Below are 24,330 nucleotides of genomic sequence, written 5' to 3'. Positions count from 1 at the left end.
TGCTAGACCTTAGCATAGTTCGTGGTACCTCTAAATTGCCCATATTGGGTTACTCCGTGCTTGTGATTTATTCAGAGAAGCCCTTTACATTTAGGATGCACTGATAGCTATACATATCATGCTAAATGTGTAGACGAGTACATATGTGAGATACCTACTAGACAGATGATGAGGGTTAGATGTCAGAACTCAATTGCCCGGCCACATTCGCCCCTTCCAGTCTGGCTCCGTATACTCCATTGTTGCCACCCACGGTACCTCTGCATCCCCGTATTTTTGCAAGGGTAAATCATACGGAATTCTGAGTCCCACGATAGGCGAGTCTTCATCACTATCGCTATACTCCTCTCGGCTTGGCTCGTCCGTCCTGAACGTGCCTACCATTGTCGCCTTTGGGTCACCCGTCAGCAGCTCTGGCCAAACCAGAACACCGATTTCCCAGGAGGCTATGCGCACTTCTCCGAGTTTGTTGGTGGCTTCGCCCCATGCTTGCCTTGAAAGGTTGGCCGAGGTGAGGAGAGCCCAGTCGATTGACTTGGCGCCGTAACATATGTACGTCTTGATGTGGGGTGCTGCCCGTTTCCGGCCTGAGATTCTGGCATTGTCGTTTGATGTGGATGCGTTTGTTAATCCCCCTTTACAACTGTCATTTGCCCAGTGATGGAAGAATGGCCGGACATATCGGAGTTGCCTCATGTGTATTGGGTGCTGGATCTTTGTGTGGATCGAGCCGCCAGATGCGTACCCGTCCAGTGATCGACGGATCTCGTCCGGGGTGGGAAAAACGATCTTGAAGTTAGGTCTAGTAGCTGATTCTTCCCGGCGTGGAGGACGTGAGGTTGAGAGCGAGTCAAAGAGGTAACGTTGTAACCATGTATCGTCTATCCCCAGCGTTGCAATCGATGATATCTGCACAACGATCTCCGACGCCCCTGCTTGTAACGGCACAGTTTTTAAGGTCTGCCGTAGCGCCTGCCACCCCCAACAAGTTACCTCTGGTGCCAGTTCGACGTCTTGCTTCCCTGGCACACTTGCTACTAAAGCCCCACGGACAGCAAAGAAATTGTATTTTGCGAGGTCCTCAACTAAGGACTCGCAGACGTTTCGTCTTTCGTTATACGCCCGAAGGTAGTTTAGTAGGTCGAACTTGAAACGTGGTCCGCTGCCTATAGCCCCACATGTGCTGGCCTCTTGCGGTGGTGACTGGAGTTTGGGAAGTACTGGTGATATCCAGACACCGTTGGTCATATTTGTCCAATCTTTTGCAATCATGTTCGCAGTGTGGATGATAACCTGGGCTGTATCATCGTGCCGGAAGAGCACGAGCATCTTAGAGTGATGGGTGCCAAACAGCTCAGGCATATAAGCTGTGTGAAGAGTGACATTTGGGTGCTGTCTTGCTTGTTCCTAGTAATGTGGTCAACAATTTTCCATGACAAGAATCCGAAATAATTTTCGAGCACTTACTTGAAGCATTAACCTGTTAGAATCCCCTCGCTTCCAGAACCCGTGAACAATGTGGATTTTAGTCAGAGCCCTTGTATCCTCGTCGAGATGTTCCATCAGAAAGTCAACCTGCCATATGAAAACGTATTAGTCTAGTTCCTTATTACATACTTTCTAGAATTACGCAGATAATGGTGATCAAGTTTCAGGATCAAAGGTTCACGTACTGAAGCAATTGTTAGCGCCGGAAGACAATAGACCATTCTACCAAGTCTAGGTCTCAAGACTGGCACGGTAGGTTTTGATACGTACCATCATGCAGATAGTTAAAATCCCACAGCTCGGCAATAAGAGGGTCGCCGACTAAGTCGCTCAGCGATACTGCATCTACATTGTCGGTATCAGAGAGGTCCCTGATTGATGTCAGTCGGAACGGTGATGCTAAGATTTTCCTTTCAGTCTTCATTTTCTTCCTTGGAGGGCTGATGGGATGAGAAAGAGAAGACGGAGTGGCTCGTTCAGCGTCGCCAGAACTGCCTAACACATCGTCATTCCCATTGCTTAGGCGTCGACGTTTTAGTAGAGGGTCAGTCATGTTGCCAATATCAGCCAACCTGGTGCGTCTCGATCGAAATGGAAGACACAATTCTGGAATAGGGAGGATGAGGAATGGAATGAGTTCTAGGACTTCGGACTTGTTTGCTACGCTGTGCTGTAGGTATCGTTTAGGAACCTTGGAAGGTATGGGGTTTTGTGGTTGCGACTTCCAAACTAGATTCACGATGTGCTTCGCACCTGGACTTTCATGCAGGTGGAAATACACCTTATGACATTGGACTACCAATCAAGGAAATATCTGCTTAGAATACAGCAGGTTGACAGCTTATTACAACCAGTCCGATTTATACTTTCTAAATGCCCCAGATACCTACCTCGCTGCACTTAGCTAGGTATTCACATCGTGTTTCCTCTGTCGCATCTCAAGCCACACTTTACGTAGCACCTTTGATTGGGGCTCAGTTTGACTGTGGCGGGACCCTCACAGGGCCAAGCTTCCTATCAACTCCCGGATTGGATGACCTTCCCTAAACAGGCTAGACAGTACATACTTATCTTTCTAGGCCTGGACTTTGCGCTAGACTCGTATCCTGACTGAGACTTAGCTGTTGGCAGACTGTTGGTAAGGAATTAATTACCTAAAAATGTACATAGCATGCATGCAGCAGCGCGCAACGTGCCATCTACGGCAATAGCCCGCCCCCCTTTCAAGCAAAATTCCAACTTGGCATCCCCTGTACCTTAGGTAGCCCACCCCGACTCTGCCTGGCCCAACGAAGGGCTGAAATACCTCCTTGCTGAACTCCATCTGGCTTCTCCTTTTGACACACGAGACATCACGACGGCTCTTTTCTTCTTCTTCTGCGCTTTCTTTGACTTCGACCCACTGGTCACCGACTCACACTTTTACTTCTTGTTGCCGCGGCTTCACACGTCCGCCTACTATTGTCCTTTCACCCATCTTTCTCCATTTTGCTATCTCGTATTAGAAATTTAATCCACCTTCAATGCGCAATCCCCGATAACGCGATCCCTCCTCGAGCCCCTAATCGCCGCCACGTCTCACCTTACCCGTCGCTGCTCACAGACTTGTCCCATCGCCTATCGATCCTTCTCCCCGCTACCTGTGTAATAGCCTTGAGGTGTCGCTGTCTCAACCTGCCAGCCTTCACGGCTTGCATGTGTATTTAAGTGGGCGGGCCGCTACCGTCATCTTTGCAGTCAGAGAGCTCGATCATTCCATACACACACAAACACACACACACAGCCATGAGGCTCACATCGCTTGCGCTGTTCTTCGGCGCGGTGACGGCGGGCCTTGCCCAGGCCATTGGTGCCGATAAGACAGATGATCCCGGCAAGGAGAACACATATTTCAATGGCAAAAGGGTGCCTCCACTGCTTGAGCTGACCAGCGATAACTTTAACGAGGAAGCCCAGGCGTCAAAATTCTTGGTAGTCAAGTACTTCAAGTATGTAGTTCTTCGCCCATGTTTCACTCTGAACCGCGTGTTACATTTCATCCTACCACTCTGACTTGAAAGATGATGGCTGTGAATCTTGAAACACCCCGCTAACATCAGGAATCATCAGCCCCTATTGTCCTCATTGTCAACTGTTCGCTCCGACATATCAAACCATGTACGAATTTTACTATACGTCAACTGTATCAGACGTGCCCTTCGAAAAGTACTACGACATACGATTTGCCACTCTCGACTGTATGGTAAATGGAGATCTCTGCACTGAACATGAGATTCTCGCTTATCCCCGTACGTACCTCTACAAGGACGGCAAACGTGTAGAATTTGTGGGCGGCGCAAAGGAGATGAAAGTAGTCTCCGATATGATTGAGAAAGCCCTCGAGGAGGAGAAACCTGGTACACGACCGAAGGAACTCCTTCTGCCTGAGCCTGAAGCAACCGAATCACCTGATTATACAAAGCCAAGATCTTCAGATGCCGAGAAAGAACAGGTGGAAAAGGAAGATCTCACTGCTTCCAAGACAACCATCGACGATATTCTAGAATCCAAGGAGAAGACCAAACCTGCCAAGCCGACAGTTACCCCGAACAAGGAAGGAAACTCTGTCCCTCTCACTGCCGAAAGCTTCCAGGAGCTTGTCACTATGACGCAGGAACCGTGGTTCATCAAATTCTATGCACCTTGGTGCCACCATTGTCAAGCCATGGCCCCCAACTGGCAACAAATGGCTAAAGAGATGAAGGGCAGGCTCAACGTAGGCGAGGTTAATTGTGACGTGGAAAGCAGACTTTGCAAAGATGTCCGCCTCAAGGGCTACCCAACAATCCTCTTCTTCAAAGGTGGCGAACGGGTTGAATATGATGGCTTGCGAGGCTTCGGTGACTTCCTGAATTACGCTGAGAAGGCTCTAGACATATGCGAGGGAATCAAAGACGTTGATGCGGCATCCTTGGCCGAGTTGGAGAAAAAGGAGGAAGTGATATTCATCTACTTTTACGACCGTGCCACTGCATCTGAAGACTTCCAAGCCCTTGAGAGACTACCTCTCAGTCTCATCGGCCGCGCCAAACTTGTTAAGACGGATGACCCAGTGCTATACGATCGTTTCAAGATTACCACCTGGCCAAGACTACTTGTTTCCCGGGAAGGCCGGCCCACGTACTATACGCCTTTAACGCCGAGGGAGATGCGTGACACCCATATGGTCCTATCGTGGATGAAATCTGTCTGGTTGCCTATTGTGCCGGAGCTTACGGCTTCCAATGCCCGAGAAATCATGGATGGAAAGATGGTAGTACTTGGTATATTGAACCGGGAAGACAAGGACTCCTTTACCGGAGCTCTGCATGAGATGAAGGAAGCTGCCAATGACTGGATGGACAAGCAAATCCAAGCTTTTCAGCTTGAGAGACAAAATGCCCGTGATGCTAAGCAATTGCGTCTGGAAGAAGCTGAAGATCGAGGGGACCAACGCGGTGTAAGAGCAGCCAAGAATATACGCATCAATATGGATTGGTCCGATCGCAAAGAAGTTGCTTTTGCCTGGGTCGATGGCACATTCTGGCAGAGATGGATTCGAACTACCTATGGAATCGACAGTAAGGACGGCGATCGGGTAATCATTAATGATGAAGATGTAAGTTGGCGAGATTAAAACTTGAAACAGAAATTATTTGCTGACTCCAATCCAGAACCGAAGATACTGGGATCAAACTATCAACGAATACAACATTGTTCCTTCGCGCGTGTCCATCCTGGAAACTCTCTCCAAAGTTACCGCCAACCCGCCTCTCATCAAGCCTAAGCTTACTATTTCGAGCTTTGAGAAGGTCTTCTTCGACATCAAGATGAATTTTATCGAGCACCCTTACCTCAGCTTCGGCTGCATTGCCGGCATCGCTTTTGGTGTTTTCTCTTGGTACAGGGGTAATCAGCGAAGAAACCGTTTGCCATTCGGGTTAGAAGAAACCCTTCCCATAAGGGAGTTCAAGGATGGCCTCCTCGGCAATAACGCCAACGGTAAGAACGACTGAGAGCACACAGTTCATTTGGAGGATAGAAGCGAAAACAAAAAACCACGCTGGCACCGTGGACATCCCTTCCAGGTGCAACATAGACACAGGAGTTCTGTATATTACGCTTTTTTGTCACGTCACGCCGCTTATGTCCCAAACCCTCTCGGATATGATGGTTGGGTGGCTGTGGAAAGGAATCCATCAAGGGTATTGGTTATGAACTGGGATACAGCGGTACTACGTCCGGGGATAGCGGGGGGAGTTGATTTCCTTATATCAGCATCAATTCAGCATCAATTCAGCATCAATTCAGCATCAATGGCGGGGCCGACATAGATCGAAAGGGCCCAGACTAACATGGTCACACCGCTAATGACTGATTTTGTGTACAAAATATATGGTATGACATTGTGATAGCGGGAATATCGTAGTAATGTAGTCCTTTGACAATATATATAAATATTCATATCACCTGCAGAAGTAGCATTATATCAGTGTTCATTGAATCCTATACCAACTTTCCATCCACTTCTCATTCTGCACATTCTACCCCGCGACTTACTTTTTTTTTTTTTTTTTTTCGATCCCACAGCCATTCTAGTTTACCTTCACATATTGATGATGCTCATGATCCAGTTTTCTTACTGGTATAAATGCCCGACTATTCTCCTTATGAACTCATGACACCCTTCATATAATCGGAATCCAATATCTTGGTAAATCTGAATTTCATTTCGAAGTACGAAGATGGCGCAAGCACTCAGTGCTACTATGAATGCGACTACTAACCCTAACGGCGAGGCATTGAAATCCACCCACAAATCAAGGGTGACTTTCCCATGCCTACTTCCTATCAGATTGGCCTTGTCTGATGGTATTAGCTGATGTTTCGAAGCAAGTTCTGGAAATGCCATGCGTATTCTTTGACCCTTGGAATCGACCACTAGCCGATTTGAAGCAAATTTAGATATTTAGACTAGTTGTTAAGAGATGATTGTGTAGTTATGAGGTCTGTGTAGAGTATGACCTAATTGTTCACTTGTCCGTATTATTCGAGATAACGGACGGATCTAGACTGGCGACGCTAATGAGACTCACAAGTACTCCGTAGTAATCATTCGACTAACCTAACAAGTGCATCATATTCTGAAGTTGAGAAGAAGTAGACAAGTTGCCCTAGGTACCATAAGAGATCCAATACATTTTTTGCCTCCAATTCTATCGAATCATCTCTTCAGCCCTGCGTATCGTAATCACAAGCCAACAAGTCGTGGAAAATCAGGTATACAGCTCATCAGTGAACGCATTCAAGCTCAGCCCTTCCTTCGCTAGGTCCTTCACGTCAATGAGGAAATCAAGCGGCATCTCGACCAGGGTCCCGCGGACGCGCGACAGCCACTCCTTGACCTCGGCCGCGCCGCCGCCGAACTCCGAGCGCACGACGTGTCCGTAGTCGACGCGGCCGCGCTTCTTCTCCTCGCTAAGCTCTGAGCCGGGGATGATGAAGTGCCGGCTGAAGAACTCGTCGTAGTCGGCCCAGGTGCGCACGTGGTCGTTCGGCACGTTGTGGAACACCTTGCTGAAGACCTCGGTGTTCGTGCGCGCCGTGTCCGTCCAGCTGCGCCAGAACCGGTCGGATAGAGGGTCTTCGACGGCTCGGTCCGCTTCTGAGCCCCAGTCGTAGTCCTGCGCGTCCCGGTTCACGGGTGTCCAGTTGCGCGTCGGTTGGTCCCAGCGCTCGTCGCGGAGCCATCCGAGGTGCTTGCGGAAAAGCTGGCGGCGCAGGGACGTCGCGAAGCGCGAGGCGCGGAATGCGCGGCCGTCCATTCTGCTTTCGACGAAATCTTGGTCTTCGATGACGACGGCGATCTCGGAGTCGTGTGTGCCGAGCTGTGAGCGGTCGTTCAGGTTGGCTGAGCCGCAGATCACGAGCCGGTCGTCTGCGATGAGCACTTTGGAATGGATGTACAGCTCCTCGGAAACGAAGGCGTTGATCTCGGATTCCTCGTCGCCGTGCCATGGGATTTTGCGGATGTCGGGACCGCCGTCCATATAGCACGCACTGACTGTATCCCAAGTTTGGTCGGGGACTCTGGAGGCTGCGGACTGGTACCGGTCGTATTCCTCGCGATGTCCGCGGCCGTCTCCTCGGTACACCATGTCGTCGTGTTGGCGACGGGCGTCGTCGTAACGGACACCGCTTCGCTCTTCGGCTTGACGCATCGTCGACGAGGTGTTGATGCGGTCATAGTTGCGGAGGTTGTAGAAGCCTATGTAGCGTCGCCAGTCGTTGACACCATTCTTCTTTAAGCATTCAATAATACTGTTACCGCCTCGGTTGATGCTGTTGTACTGGTATTCCATGATAGCACGGGTGCCGAGCGCGCCGTCTGATTTCAGGTCGCCGGCAAACGCTGGGACCGCAGGCATGAGGACTATAACGCGGAAGTTCTCACGACTTGAGTGAGCGCGGACGATACGTGACACGATGCTAGCACCGATCTTGTTCTCTACGGGGTACTGCTTATCCCCTGTTGCCGTGATGAAGAACTGTAGAAGTTAGGCAAAGATGACTAAAGTAGGGGTTGGGCTGTGCTACTGACTTGGTTCTCAATGTAGATGAAATGCTCGGCGCTCTCAATTGCATGAACATAAGCGTTAGCAATGGAGTGCTCCGTCGGATGCCCAGAAGACCAGTCACAGGCACTGATATGAGGTTAGTAAGGCTCTTTCGGTATACAAAGACAGATCCGCACTCACCTACGACAGAGCTGGATTTTGGTCCTTCCAGCTTCCTGTCGATGCTCCTGTCGACGCTCGTGGCCGTCGTCTTCTCGCTCCCTGCGGTCTTCTCCTCCCATAAAGTGTCGAACCCCTCGGCTTATCTGGTGTTCAAACTCGCCCATTTCAGGAATGGGGAAACGGTGGCTTTCATTACCATGACTCTCTCCATGTTTTGGCTCTTCTAATCTTCGATACTTTCCGGGGTCTTTCTCGGCATATTTTTCATCAAATATGAAGTTCCTAAAACATGTCAATTTGGTTTACGGAACGACCAGTAAAGGATTAAGACATACCATCTGTCAGTAAAGTGATGGATGAGGCTGTTTACTATCGGCCCACTCAGAGAAATAGCGATATCAGACCAACCCATTCGCGAGCTTTTAGCTCTATCCACTATGTTGTAGTATTAGTACTTGTCATATAATTTTCAATCGCACGTCACATACGCTGATTGTGGTCCCATTTATCGACACCTTCGAAGTCAAATACTCGAGCATTGTTGAAGTCTTGGCCGGGAAAAATGATAGCATCCAAATTCCCTGGATGGGCATCCGCGATTGGGTGACCTGAGGGGTGTTCGTTAGTCTTCTTCATTTTGATATCAATCTTGTCTAAAGACTCACTATTTGTATCGTATCTCCCAAAGCCTATGATACTATTAGCCTCATATTAAGTTGTTTGAATGTAATATGATGTGGTGGCGTACACATATCAAGGCCGCCCATGAACACAATATGGCGGTCAACGACACAGAGCTTCTCGTGATGAGCCCAATACAGTACAGTGTCACCAAATGAGCCGTAAAGCTCCTTTAACGCATCGCCGGGAATTTTCGATAGTCCAAATGCGTTCATCTTCAGGTTATCCAAAGACAACCCTGCAAAAGCTTGCTGCAATCTGGACCTGCTGGTAGGTAAATGATCAGGGTGCCGGAAGACTTTGATCTTTGGATGAAGTGCTTCAAGGGCGTGCTTCGTGTGCTGTAGATCTCATTAGCAACTCTAGCAAACAATAATAAACCATAGCTCATACAGCCGAGTCCACTGATAGAATATAGGGGTCAGCATGGGGTCTCGAATCTTATCTCAGGCGTGTAGGTATCCTTACAAGTCAAAGCCTGAGTGACCTCCTTATAGACAATGATATTAACGTCTACACCTCTCTCGGCGGCAGCTCGCAGCAGATTGTCAAGGCGGTATCTTTCATTACGAGAAGGCGGTCGCCGGAGGTACAATTCGGGGCTCAGCCACCAGTCAAGAATGTAGATGCTCTCTCGTGCCTCTATTATCTCATGTAAGCTCAGGTAATCGCCATTGGGCGCTCTGGATGTGCCATTAAACTCACCTTCGAGAGCCATTGAAACGGCCCAGAAATAGGAGGCGCCGTCGACATCTATGAAATCTAATGTTAGCTGGTGTATGTGACTGTTGTATGTCATCCGTCTAGTTCCTCTTCACCCTCTCTCAGAACGAAAACTCTAAAGTCGCGTGGGTTTCAAGCTTCGAATTCAAAGACCATTTCTGGCGTAGAATAACCACAGCATAAGGAACGCACAAACGAATATATGGCTGGCTACTTACACCACTTAGCATTGCCGGAAGTCTCAGGTGAAAAAGATTGAAACCTGTGGTTGGTGTTGACAGGTCTGATTTCTACAGGCGTCTTGCCATGGGCTTGCTCTTGGGGCCGGCTCCCGCTCCCCTGTTGCTCCGGGTGATACTCAGGGCGGTGCTCTTGAGGGCGGTTTTCTTCTTTATCGTCATCCAAAAAGTCCTTGAGTATGTGATCTTTAACCACATGCTCCGCCTTGCGCAAGAGTCGGTCCATGTTGAATCACGAAGAGAGTGTGAAGCGGCGTGTCCTGTTATGTTGTTACCAAAGGTAACACCTTCAACAAAGGCGGGGCAGGATCTCAAGTTCAGAACTAAAGCAGGGCCGCCAAGTTTGTCTAGTTATTAAACAAGAAATCAATTGCGGGCTAGGTGTAACGAAACAAAGGCTGCGACAGTCGCTCAATTTCACATTGCAATGGCCGTAGAAGACTGACGTAAGCAGGGCTAGAAAAGAGTGCCTCAGTCACCTCGTACCAGTCAGTCCCAACAACTTGCGTCACGAGGGCAGGCATTCGAGTAGGACAGACAAAGTACAAAGTCCCGTCATGGAGGGGCATTTCTGGAGGGGCAGCCCATGTCGAGACATGATCTACACAGCCCTATTGGCCCTATTGGACGCGTTTGTCGGCTCGGCACTTTCAGCTGGACCACTTGGATGGAGCAAGCAAAGGATACAGGAGGCGAGGGAGGTAGCTCACATATTTCACGGCGACTTCAACCTGGCAGTGTAAGCATAAGCCGGGCCATAGTAAGATCACACGATGTAAGCAGTCCTACATTAACAGGCTGGGACAATTGTCAGATATGCCGGCCAAGGGTGAATAAGACTATCGTGACGATTACCTTAGGTACTTAGGTACTTACAACTTTGGAGCTGACAGGCTTGTCTGAGGCTTTGCATGCAGCACCTGCAAACGAGCAGTTAGTGGCCTTGGGCCAGCTCCCCACCACTCCACCACTACCTACCACTGTAGATATAGTTCTAGTGCTAATAGAGCAGGCGGTAGAGGGGACACTGTGGATTTCTACGCCTTAATGAGCGGCAGAAAAATACGGGCCCACTTAAATTTTCAATTGATGGATTTTCCCCAATTGTCGTTTTGTATGCGCTATCTCTCTCTGCCTTCCTATCGGTACATCTCAAAGAGACTATAGAGCCCATTTATGTGCTCTTTTTAAGCCTCGAGAGGACAAAATATCACAATGGCTAAAGGCCAGAAAAAAACTACTGCTGCGTCGTCCGCCGCAAAGCAGGATTCTCGCTTCGCCAGCTTCGAAACGAACCCTCGATACCGTCTTCCGTCTAAAGGGCGCGTCAAAACCAAGATCGACAAACGATTTCAACGAGTCTTCGAGGATGAAGATTTCACAGCCACCGCAAAGTTAGACAGATACGGCCGAAAACTCAAGTCCGACAACAAGAAGAAGGCTTTACGGGACATATACGAACCCGAGGAGCCCGAGGTTGAAGACGACGCCGTCATACAGAGAGAGCTCGAAAAAGCTGACGAGAACTACGATCCAGCCCGGGGTGGTGGTTTTTCTTCTTCAGAAAGCGAGTCAGAGTCCGAAGATGACGACGATGAGGAAGAGGGAGATGAGGAGGAGGGAATCGCTGGGGAGTCAAAGTCAGCTAGCATGCAACGAATACGCGACGAGCAGGCCGATATCGAACAGGGTGAAATTACAAAAAGATTTGCTGTTGTCAACCTAGACTGGGACAACATCAAGGCTGTTGATCTGATGGCGCTATTCTCCTCTTTTGCGCCTCCGGGGGGTCAGGTCGAAAAAGTCTCGATTTATCCATCTGAGTTCGGTAAAGAGCGCATGCAGCGTGAAGAAATCGAGGGACCCCCTAAGGAGATCTTTAAAAAGGCTGCCCAAGACGAGGACGACTCCAATGATGACCTAGATAGTAGTGACGACAGTGAAGATGAAGACGAGGAGATAAAAAAAGACTTGTTGCAGGAAGGAGATGATCAAGACTTCGATAATGACGCCCTTAGATCCTATCAACTCGATCGCTTGCGTTATTACTACGCAGTCGTCATCTGTTCTGACACTTCCACCGCCGAAAAGATATACAACGATTGCGATGGCTCAGAATATCTCGCATCATCGAACTTTGTGGACCTACGCTTCATTCCAGATGATGTTACGTTTGAAGACCAGGCACGAGACGAATGCGACTCTACCTTACCCAATTACGAACCCACCGAATTCGTTACCGACGCCCTTCAGCATTCACGCGTGAAGCTAACTTGGGATGTAGCTCCTGATGAGGCTGCGCGGCGCGAAAACATCAGGAAAGCATTTAGCGGCAGTAGAGCTGAGCTAGAAGAAAATGATTTCCGAGCCTATCTTGCAAGTGATAGCGATGGGGAGGATGGTATCGAAGATGACATTGTCGAGCCAGAGCAACCTGTTGTCGAAGATGAGCCCAAGTTAAGCAAAAAAGAGCTGAAAGCAAGAAAACTCAGAGAGGCCCTTGGGCTGAGCTCTGAGCCAATGACGAAACTGTCCGCGAATATTGGACCTGTTGGGGACATGCAAGTCACCTTTACGCCGGCGTTGATGGGCGACGAGAAGAAGAAGGAGCCAGAAGCGGAAGAGACGACTGTTGAGAAATACATTCGCAAGGAGCGTGAACGAAAGGCTCGTAAGAAGGAGAAGGTACTCTCCAAAAGAAACGGGAGTGAAGCAGAAACTCAGGATGAGCCTGCTGAGCCAGAAGAAGATCTCGGATTTGATGATCCATTCTTCACAACTGATGAACCCGCGAAGATATCCAAATCAGCGGAGAGAAAAGAAGAGAGACGGAGAAGACGCGAGGAGAAGGAAGCTACCGCAGCTGAAAACGCTGCTCAAAAGGCGCATTTGGAGAAGATCATGGCAGATGATGCTAAGGATCAAGCCGATCATCTTGATCATTTCAATATGGACGAAATAACACGGGCCGAGAAGAAGAAATCAAAGAAGGGTAAGAAGGGAAAGAATAAAGTTGAGGATCATGGAGGTCTACAAGAAGGCTTCGACATGGATGTCAACGACAGTCGATTCAAGGCCGTATTTGAGAGCCATGAGTTCGCAATTGACCCTTCAAATCCTAAATTCAAGTCAACTCCTGGTATGAAGAAACTACTTGAAGAAGGCCGGAAAAAGAGGAAAAACAAAGGGGACGATTATGAAGCACCCTATGAAGTGAACGGCAAAGCCAAGAAACAGAAGACCAAGGCTACCGACGACGATATAAGCAGTCTTGTTGAGTCCATAAGAAAAAAGGCACAGGCTAAGAATCGATAGTTCAATAGATATCTATATACCCGGCCTTTTCAAGGCCATTACTCATCATGCCGGATTTCTGATCATTACATCCATGCGCCAAATCTAGTGACTAAAGCGATATGTGTCTATCACGCTCATAACCCGTGGCGCCACCCTACAAACCTCCTAGTAGAAAGGATATTATTTTCCTATGCGTTTATGCCATCGCGTCGAAGCCTGTCGAAGCCCCTGAAGCAGCAAAAAATCCCTCAAATGTCATGAAAACCCTGTTCCCTAGCATCATGCTCACCACCCCTATTTCTGTCCTCTGAGTGGTTTATCTTCAGTATGGCGCTGTCCACGATAACATCGTGCACATGCTCCCTAGGCACCCAGACAAGCTGCAATATTCCGAGGACGGCCACGCCAGCGCAGCTAAACCAAGCAGCAGCCGAGCCGCCGGCGGCATAAATAATGCCGACCACCGGCGGCGAAACCGTCCTGGCAAAACAACATCCGGACATGGCGAGCCCGTTGACGCGACCCAAGATCGTGGAACTCGGCGTCGCGTTCTTCAGTAGGATGAGGGCAGTAGGTATCACGATGATGCCGAAGAAACTCTGCAGGACCATGGCGAGATAGATGCCTGGTGACTGCAGGGGCGTGGGGAAGGCCGCGAGGAAGGGCATGACGACGTAGCATGTGGGATAGAGTATGATCATCCAGATGAAAGAGTGCCACACGCCGACACGATCGACGAAGATAGGGAAGATCAAACCTTGAATGAGTAACCCCAGGACGCCGTTAACGGCTAGGTAGATCCCGACGTCGTGCACCGTGTAGCCCAGCCCGCCGATCAAGTCGAGATGTCCGGGTGGCGCGGCCGGGCGGTCGAGGAGGTGTGTCGGGAGAAGCGTCGCGAACGCCATCTGGTGGTAGGAGACCAATACCAGCGCGACGGTGAGCATGATGATGGTGAAATTGAACACGGGACCAGTGTATTCCTCTATTATCGTCGGCGGGGCAGCAGCAGAATTGGCTTGGGCCTCGGGAGTGAACTGGATCGAATGGACCGTGCCGAACGAGGTGCGACGCAGATCGAAGCTCTGCTCGACTGCCACAGGGAGACCTTCTTCGAGGATAGCGGGACGCTCGCTGACGGCTGAGATGCGGGGGTGTTGCGGCCGTCGACCAGGAATCAAGTGCGTTCTCTCGTCTGTCCTGCTTTCGTCCTCTTCGATGACCGCAACGTCGCCCTCGGCAGCTTCTTTTGCGCTGCCTGCGAAGAATGTGCCCCGCGGGTTCGTCTCCTCGAGAAAGAGCATGCCTTGGGCAATCGCGAGCACGATGATGACGACTGAGACCAGGTTTGGCAGGAGATACGGGTATCGGCCAAAGATCCCGTCGGCTGGAAACAGCGAGGGGTAGAATCTTGCGGGCTGGGCGAGGAAACCCCCCATTGCTGACCCGAAGATGCCCCCTAGTGTCCAGACGAATGGCTGTGAGGCATATGCCGCGGCTATGTGAAAGTGATGTTAGTAGAAGGATATGGAGAGTAGTATTAAGGGGTCAGCGTACGCTCATGCTCAGGCACTTTGACCATCTCGGCCACCATGGTTTGCATCACCTGTTTGAATCTTGTTAGTTCATTGTTTCTAATTGTAACACTATGATCAATTTTCGTGAAATTAAAATCAAATCGATCCCATGTTTGATATCTCTTGTGTATGGCTTCTCTGACGTGCCCCTCGGCTGTGAAGATCATTCAATCCAACTTACCGCAACGTTGCCGTTCAATGCTCCACCAATGAACCTCGCAAGAAGTGCGACCCAGTAGTTCTTAGCAAGTCCAAAGATCAAGCTCGAAATAGCAACTCCGCCGAGCCCGAACAGCACGACAGGCTTCCGACCGTAGCGATCAGATAATGCGCCCCAGCCGATAGCCGTCAGGGCCTCTGCCACGGCGTAGGCCGACACGAGAAGTCCGGCGTAGAACGCCGTGTCTTTGTTCTCGCCGCCGTTCAAATCTTCCACCATCACGTACGTATACGCCAAGATGGAGTTGAACGCGATGGGCTCTGAGAAGCGGCATATTGCTAAGTTTTGAAAGCAAGATCAGTCCTATTCACGCCGTAGTGAAGTCGCCAACAAGGATATGGCATCAATTGGATACTATATGCATGAGGAAATCATAGCCATGTAAATACCCAAATACATCATCGCAAATACATAATTTTGAAGATCGAAGAAGACATACCAAGAATGACAAGCTGCTTGAGAGGGAACGGGGGCGTCGCCCCGTTCTCTGGTGTCTGCGGCGCCATGGACGATCAACAGCAGAACGAAGACAGACAGAAACAGAAAGACAGAAACAAAGATCAAAAACCCTCTATCTTTCTTTTCCTCTCTATCTCTCTATTTCACTTTCTTTTTATTATCCTCCGCGCCTCGAGATAGGAGCGGCATATCTGGCGATAGGTAAGTGTGACCTGAGCACCCGAGCCGATACGCTCCTTCGAGCGGGGCGCATGTGCGAGATCGGGCGGGGCCTTCTTGAGGATGATGTAATTGAGAAGATTGTGCTCAAGCTCTACTACTTGGCCTCGTTAACTACCTTCTTTCTTCTGTTTTTTAAAGAAGAAATAATAAAGAGTTATATGTCTATTCGGCTTGCTCCAATGATCGCGGCGCGGCGTTGAGCTATGATGGGGTTTAAGAGGTTGCTGGATTAGTTCGCGTGGATTTCCGCCTTGGGCGCGGACTGGGTGCCTCCGTCGTTGCAATGGTACGCTTGACGACCAATCAGGACGGCCAATATTATCAAGCTCTTGGTCGTATAGGTTGTAACTTGTAATATCATGTATGTAGGTAGATGGAGAAACGGCTCATTGGAGTCGTTTTGAGTTCAGAACTCCACCATGGAATGTTATTTGTTGGTATGTGATATACACTCAATAGTCGCTGCATTTCTAATTCCCAAGACTTTCATCCTATTACCATCTCGAACACTGTGAACCATTTCCCTATACACCCCGACAATCTCATTCGATTCGTTACTAAAGTGTAGGTGCTCCGCTAAGATGGTGTGGAGAGCTAGCTTTTGACGTAAACTAGGACACTTAATATAATCTAAGATCAAATCTGAAATCCCTATTCTTCGGAAGATGTTTGCTCCTATAAAGCGCATCCTATGCAGATATGCATCTGACAGAAAGATTGAATGTCGTGCGATTCTGCTTGGTACACGTAGCTTCACTATTCGTGAGGATGTGCATGTTTGGATTTTTTTTTTTCTTAGAGGACGAGAAGGACTGCTCTTTCAGAGAATTCAGTATTCTGGCTCAAGCACAACCTCGGCTAGTAGAGGTCGCTGTACAATTATTACCTAGTTGCGTCATAGATACCGATATTTCCTTATAGCTCAGAGCTTATGGCGATCACAAGCTGGTTCCTCCACGCTTTTATTGAAATATTGGAGGAACCGTGCAATCTGTAGTAGTATGCTATGATTGTACATTAAACAAATATGTGGTAATGGTCAGGCAATGAGGGGTTTCAGTAGGTGGTAATGTTGAAAGGAAGCACTCATCGTAATGGTTACGCAAGCGCCATGGGTCAATCCCTTTGAGGGGCAACATTGTCCGATACTAGAAATTGTTGGTTTAAGTAGCTGTGGCCTTCTTCCTCAACCACTTCGCAAAGTATAATAACATTAAGGAGGTATGGAGACAGGTTAAGGGTGTCTCTTTCCGTCGTCCTTGAATATCAGCCATTACCTACATCATCTCTCAAACCTCTGCTCTATTCGTCCGTCATGAACGACTCTGATTCAGACAATTCCAATACCAGCACCGAAAGGTTCACCCCTTCTTGCTCAGACACCATGTCACAGGGAGATTCCCCTTCCTCTTTGAGCTCCGATCGCGAAGACACTCCTACTGGCACAACAACGGATGATGGCGTACAAAACTCTTCTGCCTCGCTGCCTTTCGCTGGCGAGGTGCCCGAGGACGGAATAGTATATGCGATTCGCGATATAGTCTCAGGGGGATTCATCACCTTACTAGATGGACATGTTGTGGTTATTAAGGGGAAGATTGGTGTAGGAGGGTGTTACTGGATCTGCGACGATCCAGGCGATGGCTGGATAGCATTCCGTAATCTTGTCTCCGGAAAACACCTAGATTACTCTAACAAGGGGCGTTTCTACGCACCCGAAAAGGTTTTGAACAGCCGACAGTTTGTGCCCCGTCCAGCAGCGTTGGGAGGGTATAATCTCTGTGTAAATTATCGGAACAGTCTGAAGGCAGCAGCTGCGGAAGATCCGGAAGCATTAACTACCGGATTAGTTGAGGCTGCAACCATCAAGGACGCAACCCGGTGGGAGTTTATCAGGGTTTTGAATTAACCACAGATCACCTCTCAGGACTCTACAATTTGACGAGACCCTGATACCTCGTGAGATCTTGACACCTTGTGGGCGCTTCACAATTTGCGAGAGCTTGAAGTCATTTTTGACGGGGTCCCGAGACGCTGCCGATATGCATCTAAGAAGCAACGAAAAGGAAAGGGGGTTTAGAACGAGTATCTTCTCGGCGAGGTTCAACTTTAACAGCAAGTCACGTTTTACTACTAATATTCCTGGCAATATATTCTCGATGATTACTCAGAGTTACCAATGACACATTATGCAATAGGAAGTTCATGTAGAATACGGAATTGAAGAGAAATACGTAGGTTGTAATTCTCAGCTTCATTACAGACACACCAAATCTTCCAAATTGAACCTAGTTTGGTTGAACCGAGAACACAGCATATTATCGTAAAAGATATGATTGCGTTGCTGAGCAACGTAGGTAAAGTTCAACCTTTGGTGTAAAGACTGCATAGAATTCTAGGTGACAGATAGAGTTCTTCACGACATAAAGGATATCCCTAATGGACGCCTTGCAGCTCCAGTCCCATCTCGTTGAATCGCCATCAATGCGGCATCATCAACATTAATCTGTGCGCTTGAGATTCTCACTGTCTTCTACTCCTATACTGAGCTATCCAGAATGGGTGGTCAGCAGCGAATCGTGGTTATTATGAGGCAGAAGCTCCTTTCCACTAATTGCATGCCTAGAACTAAGGATATTCCACTCAAGGAATGAATAGAGTTTCCGCTGCTTAACCTTAGATCTAGGTCCAACCTGAATTTCCAAGTAGCCGCTTGTTTACTTGCCGAATCGAGCTTGTTTACTTTTATTTTCAGGTACGCGGCTGGTATTGTTGAACTCGCGAAGCGGATAATCTACCTAACAATATTGCGAACCATGTAATGCCTCATGTGATCGCTGAACAATGAATATAACCACACTAGATGCTCAAGTAGTCGAAGCTGTTACTATATTTCAGGTATTGCCTTTGGAAGTGGTGGTCAGATACACCTTTTGCGACCCTTTTGACGGGCGTAGCACCATTAGGTTTTAGACATTGGGTTCCAAATAGAAGAGTATATTCAGGCTTCCTACATAATGGATCATCCCATACCCCTATGAAGTAAGTGTCGATATTACTTGTAATTTTCATACCGAAGTTACAACTTGGAAATGAAGAAGAGACCCGAGATTGTTCTAAAAAACCTGAATATGAGGAAGTCGTAAGGGGAAATACCAAGAATTCAGTTTTTAATAACGAGATAGTCGTCATAGAGGCGCCAAACTCTAACCACGTAGGTGCTACCTGCGGGCAAAGTGTAATATATCGGAACCCTCTCCTACCATGGACTTCTGGGTAGGTATAGTAGGAATCAAGATTCGTTAGAAAACTATACTTCGACACTTAGGCCTACATAAGGGCAGCCTGCCCACCTCTCTCTCGCCCAGTGGGACAATTCATCTTTCTCCTCTACATCTCATCACTACACATATTTACCCAGATCACATACTTACCCCTATAACAAGAGCGGCTTGGTGCCATCTATACGACTTTACAGAGTATTATTGATATTATACTCTTAATCATATTCATATCAATTTACTTCTCTATATCCTTTCCATTCACTTTTCAAGATGTATCGCGCTCGCCGAAGGTCAAACAACGAGCCGCTCCAAAAGCTACCTTGCTTTTGGTCTCATCCACCACCTGCACTTGAGAATCAGCCCGAGCAAGAACCACGACAACAACCACGTCCATTCATTCCTAGAACCATCGAAGGCTTATCAACCCAATCGACAGACCGTTCTACTACACAAAAATATCGTTCAAATTACTTCAAAGACCTCGGAGAGGTCCCAGAGTCCGGCGGAGTATATATGATCCGCGAAATCGATACGAAAAGAACGATCACATTAAGACAAGGACAAGTCACAATGACCCGGGGAACCAGTCCACAAGGCGGCTGGCAATGGATATGTGAAGAGCGACAGAATGGCTATATCGGCTTCCGAGATATCGTCTCAGGGAAATACCTAGGTCGCGGCAGCGGTGGTGAATTCCATGCCGAGGCAAAGGAGATGGGGGATAAGGAGTCATTCGTGCTTCGCCCGCGAAATGCAGGCGGGCATAATCTTATGGTGAAGAGATGGCGTGGCCTGAAGGCTGTGGCTATGGGCGACTGTGAAAATGCGGAACCAAAATTGGTGGAGGCTTCAAGTCGCACTTCCCCTGCACGATTGGAATTTATTAGGGTCGGACGAGATACGGTGCTATAGTCGTCAAGCATTCACCCAATACACTACACATGTTGCACGCGCTGAACACCCTGTACCTGTAGCCTGCAAGCTTCAATCGTCATCTTCGCATTCAAAATTGGCGTTATTTGGTTCTCACTATTTGGGGATATATTGGCAGACCCGGGAGTTGGCACAGACTTATTGATTGGACATAGCGTTGAGGCCAGTGGTCAAAGGAGGAATGAATTTGAATTGGTCACATAGCTATGAGCAGCCATAGCAAATATTTACATACAAATGTGTACCTTATCACTACTAGTAATATCTCGTGCGTGTTGTACTCCTTATTTTAATAATTCCTGCCCTTAAGTAAACTAGATACCTTAGGACTGTAGCAAACGGTTAAAGAATGGGCTCAACCTTGAAACATAGTTTTATTTACCCTATCGACTTAGTACACTACCTATCATACGACTTCCAGGCGCCTCACATCAGTAAATGATCTCGTAGAGACACCTTTCGAACTCAGGGGCGGTTTCATGCTACTATAACAGTGCAGCATGGAGCGAGATTCGAATAGTTCAGAAGGATATCGATGAAAGGTGGAAGCTCGACTTCAGTCGCACTTCCTTCTTAAGATCATCGAAAAATGATAAGGCCAATAAGGAGTCCAGGAAAGACGGACAGCACTTGTATAAGTTTTCAATTCGCGGGAGGAAGGGACGCAGCGCGCTCGGGTAGTCACTACGCTTAGGCATGCCCTCATTCTCTACACAATCCTGATATTGGAGATGGCGTGCTGCCTTTCTCTCTGCACCACAAATTCCCTCCTTTTATCTCAATGCCTGGGTGCTACAGGTAGCCAATATCTCATCTCGTAATTTCTGCCCAGCAAATTTACCTGTCAAGAATTTGATGTGTATTTCTTTCAACGTGTGGATAGGTAGCTGCTCCAGTATAGCTTCAGCGGCTAGAAATAGTCGTATTAACTAAACAGAGTCGCTAGAAATGGTAATCTAAGAACTTACAAGGTCTCGAGGAATTATGCCTTTGTTTGAGCCGCTTGGCTAGCATATCTGAAAATTGGTCACCTACCGTTTTTCGTAAACAAAATCTGATCCTATGAACCCCTGACCTAGTTGTGCTTCGTACTCATTGCCGTCACTGATCCTCTTTCTTTTCTGCGCGCTTCGCTCTTGTTCGGCTTCTTGGCGTATGTTCTGGCCTCCTTCTCCGGTGGACTCCGGCCTCGACTCTAGAGCTGCCTCAGGCAGAGAGGGTACAACAGTCATCATGGCGTTGTTTTGTGACTCATGTAGCCCCTTTCGCGCGATATCAGAGGTATGTGGTCTAGTGTCTGAAGGGGGTTGTCCAAGAGTGAGTAATGGGCTTAATTCATTCGAGTATGTAGGCAGAGTAGTGGCGAGGACTCGGCGGAGTATTCGTCTCATCCCGAAAGATTTTGAGCATCCAAAGGTAGCCCCAATTTATATATTGCAATCCAATCGAGCAAAAATTCAAGAACTGCCCCGAAATCTAGATACATAGTTTTTAACGCAAACAGGTTGGTGGAATGAGCATTTAGGTAGGTGGCTACTGGTTATAGCGCGCCATGGGTTCAAACCCGGACTCCTATGTAGGATAGGTGAGGTTAGTAGTGTTGCTACAACCTAGACGCATAATAACTAATTTCGAAGGTACTATTCTTCAACCTCCAAGGTTTAAAAGAACTATGTGGTTGTGACCTTAGATGTTCCTGCCTTGTAAAATTTAAGTAGAAAGCATTAAAAGACAGGTCAAAGTTATGGAGGCCCCTATTCCAGCTACCATATGCCTTGAATACCTAACTAACTGATCGGGGCGAACATGCCCAGGGCACCAGTGGCTTCTAGAAGAGACCATCACGCAGCTACGGTGAGTTGAAAGACAACCCGCACCCAGTGTTGAACATTGCGGATAGTTTCCATCCTGAGTCCTGGTACCAGCGCTTGTTCCAGCATGACAGGTCGTGGAAGTAGGTGGTAAGCCTAAGGTGTAAGTTATCAAGCACTTTCTCCATTGGAATTGATTTATTTAGTTTTTACATATGGCTACTCCTATCTCAATATGTACATTGTGATGGATAGATGAGTGTCAACCGGTTAACCCTTCTCATGTCGACTCTAGTAGATTGCTGTTTGGTATTTTGATTTGCTTCTGATGGTTTTCCCGAACCTGAATAAGAGCCATGGCAGCGGGAAAAGAGCAATGGAAATGAATCCAAAAAGACTAGAAGCCCATGCTACACCGAGATTTTGATAGACTGTAAAGCCTCATCAGCATGACTCCACGATCGGAATAGAAGGAATGAAGGAAGTACTCACGTTGGAGAGAAAACAAGGGAAACACGGCTGCTAGACCATAACGGGCAAGACTGTTGGCACTGGTAGCACTAGCGACGTTGGTTCGATGATACACATCACCAATATATTGGAGTGCGCTGACAAATAAAGAAATATTGCCTACGCTGAAGATCACGATGGCTAATATGGGAACTGCTGGGGAAACACTCGGCCGAGTTGTCCATGCGAATATGAAGATGCTGACAGGGAGAGCGACACTGCCAATCATGGCCGGGAGCAGTCGATATTCGGGGGGCACCTGGTGAGGCGGAAACCGGTGGATTTGAGGTTGATAGAATAACTTGCCGCAAAGCCAGATATTGAGGGCACCAATGACACAACCTAGTGCAACCGCGAGAAATACGAGTCCGGACTGGATCATGGTAAAGCCATAAACATGTTGAAAGATGTAGAAAAAGGAGCCGAAGAAATTGAACAGGACGCCAAAGACAAAGGCTACATACAGACACAAGAAGCCTACAATAGGCTCTGTGACCATCATGTGGAGAGGTCGAAGAAGTCCAGCGGTCAAGAACTGTCGAAGTGTATCAACGAAAGGTGCACTCTCAGGTGGCGTTATCCCAAGCTCTTTCATGCGTCGGTGTTGAATGACGGGATGGTAGGATTCGCTTCCGATCAATACCCATATTAGACTGAACACTGAGAAGAAGACCAGTGTGAATTGAGTCCATCGCCACCCCATACGGTCGACTAGGAAGACTCCAAGGACGGGTCTGTGATTCGATATCGTCAGCTTCCGTGAGAGAGCTTCAGGGTTTAGGGGCATTATGGCTCACTCACCCGAGGCCTGGACCTAAAAATGGACTGAGGATCCAGAGCAGGGAAGGAAGGCCCCTATCTGCCGGCGTACTATGAAAGGTCAGCAGCCAGACAATAGCTCATATGCGGATTGAGAACGGATGTTGATGACACAAAGATACGTACTATGTCTCTGCGAGGAAACCGCTAGCGATGGACAAGCTAGGGCCGTAAGCAAAACCAGCGAAGAATCTCAATACACAAAGTCCAGCGAATGACGGCGTGAACCCAGCTCCTAATGCGAATAGGCCGCCTGCACTTGCTGCTCCGATGAAGACGGCCTTTCGGCCTACTGTTTCCGAAAGAGGGCCCCCGATCACGGGTCCTAGACCTAGTGCAAGTACACTATAACACGAGAGATCAGTCCGAGCCCATTTGAAAGCCGCTTTCGAGAATCAGCCATAGCGGGGAATTTGGTTGTTTTTACTATGTCGTTAGGGGTAGAAAGGCCACTGTGCTAGGAACCCCGAATTCGTCGATGAGTTGTTGATGTGCAGGGCTGATAATGGATGTCCCAACTGATCTGTCACCGAATCCAATTCATGTTAGTGATATAACGACGAGTGAAGGGGATGAGTTGAATATCGTGTTTACGAACCCTGCAAAGGCCACGATGGCAGCTGCTGCTAGTTGAACATTCTTCTTCCATTTTGGCCAGTTGTATGGATTCTCCGGGTCCGCATCAAAGTCAAATTCTGTTGAGGCCTGGTAATTGGTCTTCTCGACTGGGCTGGCTTTGATCTGTGCCACGTCGTCCGAATCCGATGTTTCTGACATCGTTCTTCGCCTGAGTAGATTAAAGTCGTTGGCCTCCTCTGCTTTACACTTGCAATCTCGCTGATATCTCGTCACTAACAAGGCGTTGTAGATACATTTGCTAATCGTGGTCTGTATCACATATTATGTGCATGGCATGCGAGATCGTTTATATAGAAACTGGACACGGCTCATTATTAATCACCGTGTAGACAAGAACGATCTCAGGAGTAACAATTAACCTATCACTAGTCTCACAATATTTTCAAAACACGGGAACAACCTCATCAGCATGGTACCCACTGGCTATCCAACCCTTTAGCGTACTCTGGACAGTTTTATATGGTATATATAGCACATACATGTGGGGATAACATGGATTTTTTTGATTAATCATCTCCCGGAGGTACGGAAGCAGAGTAACGTCGTAGCCAGGATTTGAGGATTACTGATACAAGAGATGCGGCTCCTAGACTCCTGGACTTCCTGTTAAGGAAGCATGAAAGGAGGTGAAGAGAACAATTGGCCGGATAGGATATGACGAAATGGAATA

The 24,330-nt window shown here is 48.1% G+C and overlaps 8 protein-coding genes across 8 annotated transcripts; 4 read left to right on the top strand and 4 right to left on the bottom strand.

Moving 5' to 3' along the window:
• Positions 1 to 189: 189 nt before the first annotated feature.
• Positions 190 to 2,378, bottom strand: F5B22DRAFT_662449 (tyrosyl-DNA phosphodiesterase; the record flags this gene model as incomplete). Its single annotated transcript, XM_047980445.1, has 5 exons — positions 1,759 to 2,378; positions 1,715 to 1,719; positions 1,618 to 1,620; positions 1,468 to 1,575; positions 190 to 1,407 (listed from the first exon to the last, which is right to left on the bottom strand). The coding sequence occupies exons 1-5, from the start codon at positions 2,039 to 2,041 to the stop codon at positions 190 to 192; spliced, it is 1,617 nt and encodes a 538-aa protein (XP_047833336.1). The 5' UTR covers positions 2,042 to 2,378.
• A 277-nt stretch (positions 2,379 to 2,655) lies between these two features.
• On the top strand, positions 2,656 to 5,979 carry F5B22DRAFT_596479 (thioredoxin-like protein). The gene is made up of 3 exons (XM_047974237.1): positions 2,656 to 3,476; positions 3,598 to 5,125; positions 5,181 to 5,979. The coding sequence occupies exons 1-3, from the start codon at positions 3,274 to 3,276 to the stop codon at positions 5,520 to 5,522; spliced, it is 2,073 nt and encodes a 690-aa protein (XP_047833335.1). The 5' UTR covers positions 2,656 to 3,273; the 3' UTR covers positions 5,523 to 5,979.
• Positions 5,980 to 6,366: 387 nt separating this feature from the next.
• F5B22DRAFT_596477 (phospholipase) lies at positions 6,367 to 10,778 on the bottom strand. Its single transcript, XM_047974236.1, has 11 exons — positions 9,869 to 10,778; positions 9,633 to 9,680; positions 9,396 to 9,569; positions 9,321 to 9,331; positions 8,995 to 9,268; positions 8,912 to 8,935; positions 8,735 to 8,854; positions 8,582 to 8,681; positions 8,265 to 8,528; positions 8,108 to 8,210; positions 6,367 to 8,054 (listed from the first exon to the last, which is right to left on the bottom strand). Exons 1-11 carry the CDS (start codon positions 10,113 to 10,115, stop codon positions 6,783 to 6,785), a joined length of 2,637 nt encoding a protein of 878 aa, XP_047833334.1. The 5' UTR covers positions 10,116 to 10,778; the 3' UTR covers positions 6,367 to 6,782.
• A 209-nt stretch (positions 10,779 to 10,987) lies between these two features.
• F5B22DRAFT_596474 (uncharacterized protein) lies at positions 10,988 to 13,221 on the top strand. Its single transcript, XM_047974235.1, has one exon. The coding sequence runs from the start codon at positions 11,105 to 11,107 to the stop codon at positions 13,202 to 13,204; it is 2,100 nt and encodes a 699-aa protein (XP_047833333.1). The 5' UTR covers positions 10,988 to 11,104; the 3' UTR covers positions 13,205 to 13,221.
• Positions 13,222 to 16,106, bottom strand: F5B22DRAFT_596470 (major facilitator superfamily domain-containing protein). The gene is made up of 4 exons (XM_047974234.1): positions 15,423 to 16,106; positions 14,945 to 15,261; positions 14,744 to 14,792; positions 13,222 to 14,684 (listed from the first exon to the last, which is right to left on the bottom strand). Exons 1-4 carry the CDS (start codon positions 15,487 to 15,489, stop codon positions 13,435 to 13,437), a joined length of 1,683 nt encoding a protein of 560 aa, XP_047833332.1. The 5' UTR covers positions 15,490 to 16,106; the 3' UTR covers positions 13,222 to 13,434.
• Positions 16,107 to 17,048: 942 nt separating this feature from the next.
• On the top strand, positions 17,049 to 17,573 carry F5B22DRAFT_662446 (uncharacterized protein; the record flags this gene model as incomplete). Its single annotated transcript, XM_047980444.1, has 1 exon — positions 17,049 to 17,573. One exon carries the CDS (start codon positions 17,049 to 17,051, stop codon positions 17,571 to 17,573), a length of 525 nt encoding a protein of 174 aa, XP_047833331.1.
• A 1,645-nt stretch (positions 17,574 to 19,218) lies between these two features.
• On the top strand, positions 19,219 to 19,860 carry F5B22DRAFT_644038 (uncharacterized protein; the record flags this gene model as incomplete). The annotated part of the gene is made up of 1 exon (XM_047978368.1): positions 19,219 to 19,860. The coding sequence occupies one exon, from the start codon at positions 19,219 to 19,221 to the stop codon at positions 19,858 to 19,860; it is 642 nt and encodes a 213-aa protein (XP_047833330.1).
• Positions 19,861 to 21,983: 2,123 nt separating this feature from the next.
• On the bottom strand, positions 21,984 to 23,798 carry F5B22DRAFT_662445 (major facilitator superfamily domain-containing protein; the record flags this gene model as incomplete). The annotated part of the gene is made up of 6 exons (XM_047980443.1): positions 21,984 to 22,123; positions 22,185 to 22,936; positions 23,004 to 23,072; positions 23,148 to 23,366; positions 23,449 to 23,544; positions 23,620 to 23,798. 6 exons carry the CDS (start codon positions 23,796 to 23,798, stop codon positions 21,984 to 21,986), a joined length of 1,455 nt encoding a protein of 484 aa, XP_047833329.1.
• Between the last annotated feature and the right edge of the window lie 532 nt (positions 23,799 to 24,330).

Source organism: Xylaria bambusicola (genome assembly GCF_022495145.1).
Source record: "Xylaria bambusicola strain CBS 139988 unplaced genomic scaffold F5B22scaffold_9, whole genome shotgun sequence".
Taxonomy (NCBI): domain Eukaryota; kingdom Fungi; phylum Ascomycota; class Sordariomycetes; order Xylariales; family Xylariaceae; genus Xylaria; species Xylaria bambusicola.
The sequence above is the reverse complement of the archived record's forward strand: the minus strand, read 5'-3'. Positions and strand labels throughout refer to the sequence as shown.

Bases quoted from the DNA above. Each gene is read 5' to 3' on its own strand.
- F5B22DRAFT_596479 (XM_047974237.1), top strand. From the start codon at position 3,274: ATGAGGCTCACATCGCTTGCGCTGTTCTTCGGCGCGGTGACGGCGGGC. The intron at 3,477-3,597 runs GTATGTAGTTCT...AGGAATCATCAG, and splicing joins TTGGTAGTCAAGTACTTCAA to CCCCTATTGTCCTCATTGTC. The intron at 5,126-5,180 runs GTAAGTTGGCGA...ACTCCAATCCAG, and splicing joins TAATCATTAATGATGAAGAT to AACCGAAGATACTGGGATCA.
- F5B22DRAFT_596477 (XM_047974236.1), bottom strand. From the start codon at position 10,115: ATGGACCGACTCTTGCGCAAGGCGGAGCATGTGGTTAAAGATCACATA. The intron at 8,936-8,994 runs GTACGCCACCAC...ATAGTATCATAG, and splicing joins CATGGGCGGCCTTGATATGT to GCTTTGGGAGATACGATACA. The intron at 8,682-8,734 runs GTATGTGACGTG...ACTACAACATAG, and splicing joins TAAATGGGACCACAATCAGC to TGGATAGAGCTAAAAGCTCG.
- F5B22DRAFT_596474 (XM_047974235.1), top strand. From the start codon at position 11,105: ATGGCTAAAGGCCAGAAAAAAACTACTGCTGCGTCGTCCGCCGCAAAG.
- F5B22DRAFT_596470 (XM_047974234.1), bottom strand. From the start codon at position 15,489: ATGGCGCCGCAGACACCAGAGAACGGGGCGACGCCCCCGTTCCCTCTC. The intron at 15,262-15,422 runs GTATGTCTTCTT...TTCAAAACTTAG, and splicing joins CAAGCAGCTTGTCATTCTTG to CAATATGCCGCTTCTCAGAG. The intron at 14,685-14,743 runs GTACGCTGACCC...ACTTTCACATAG, and splicing joins CAAAGTGCCTGAGCATGAGC to CCGCGGCATATGCCTCACAG.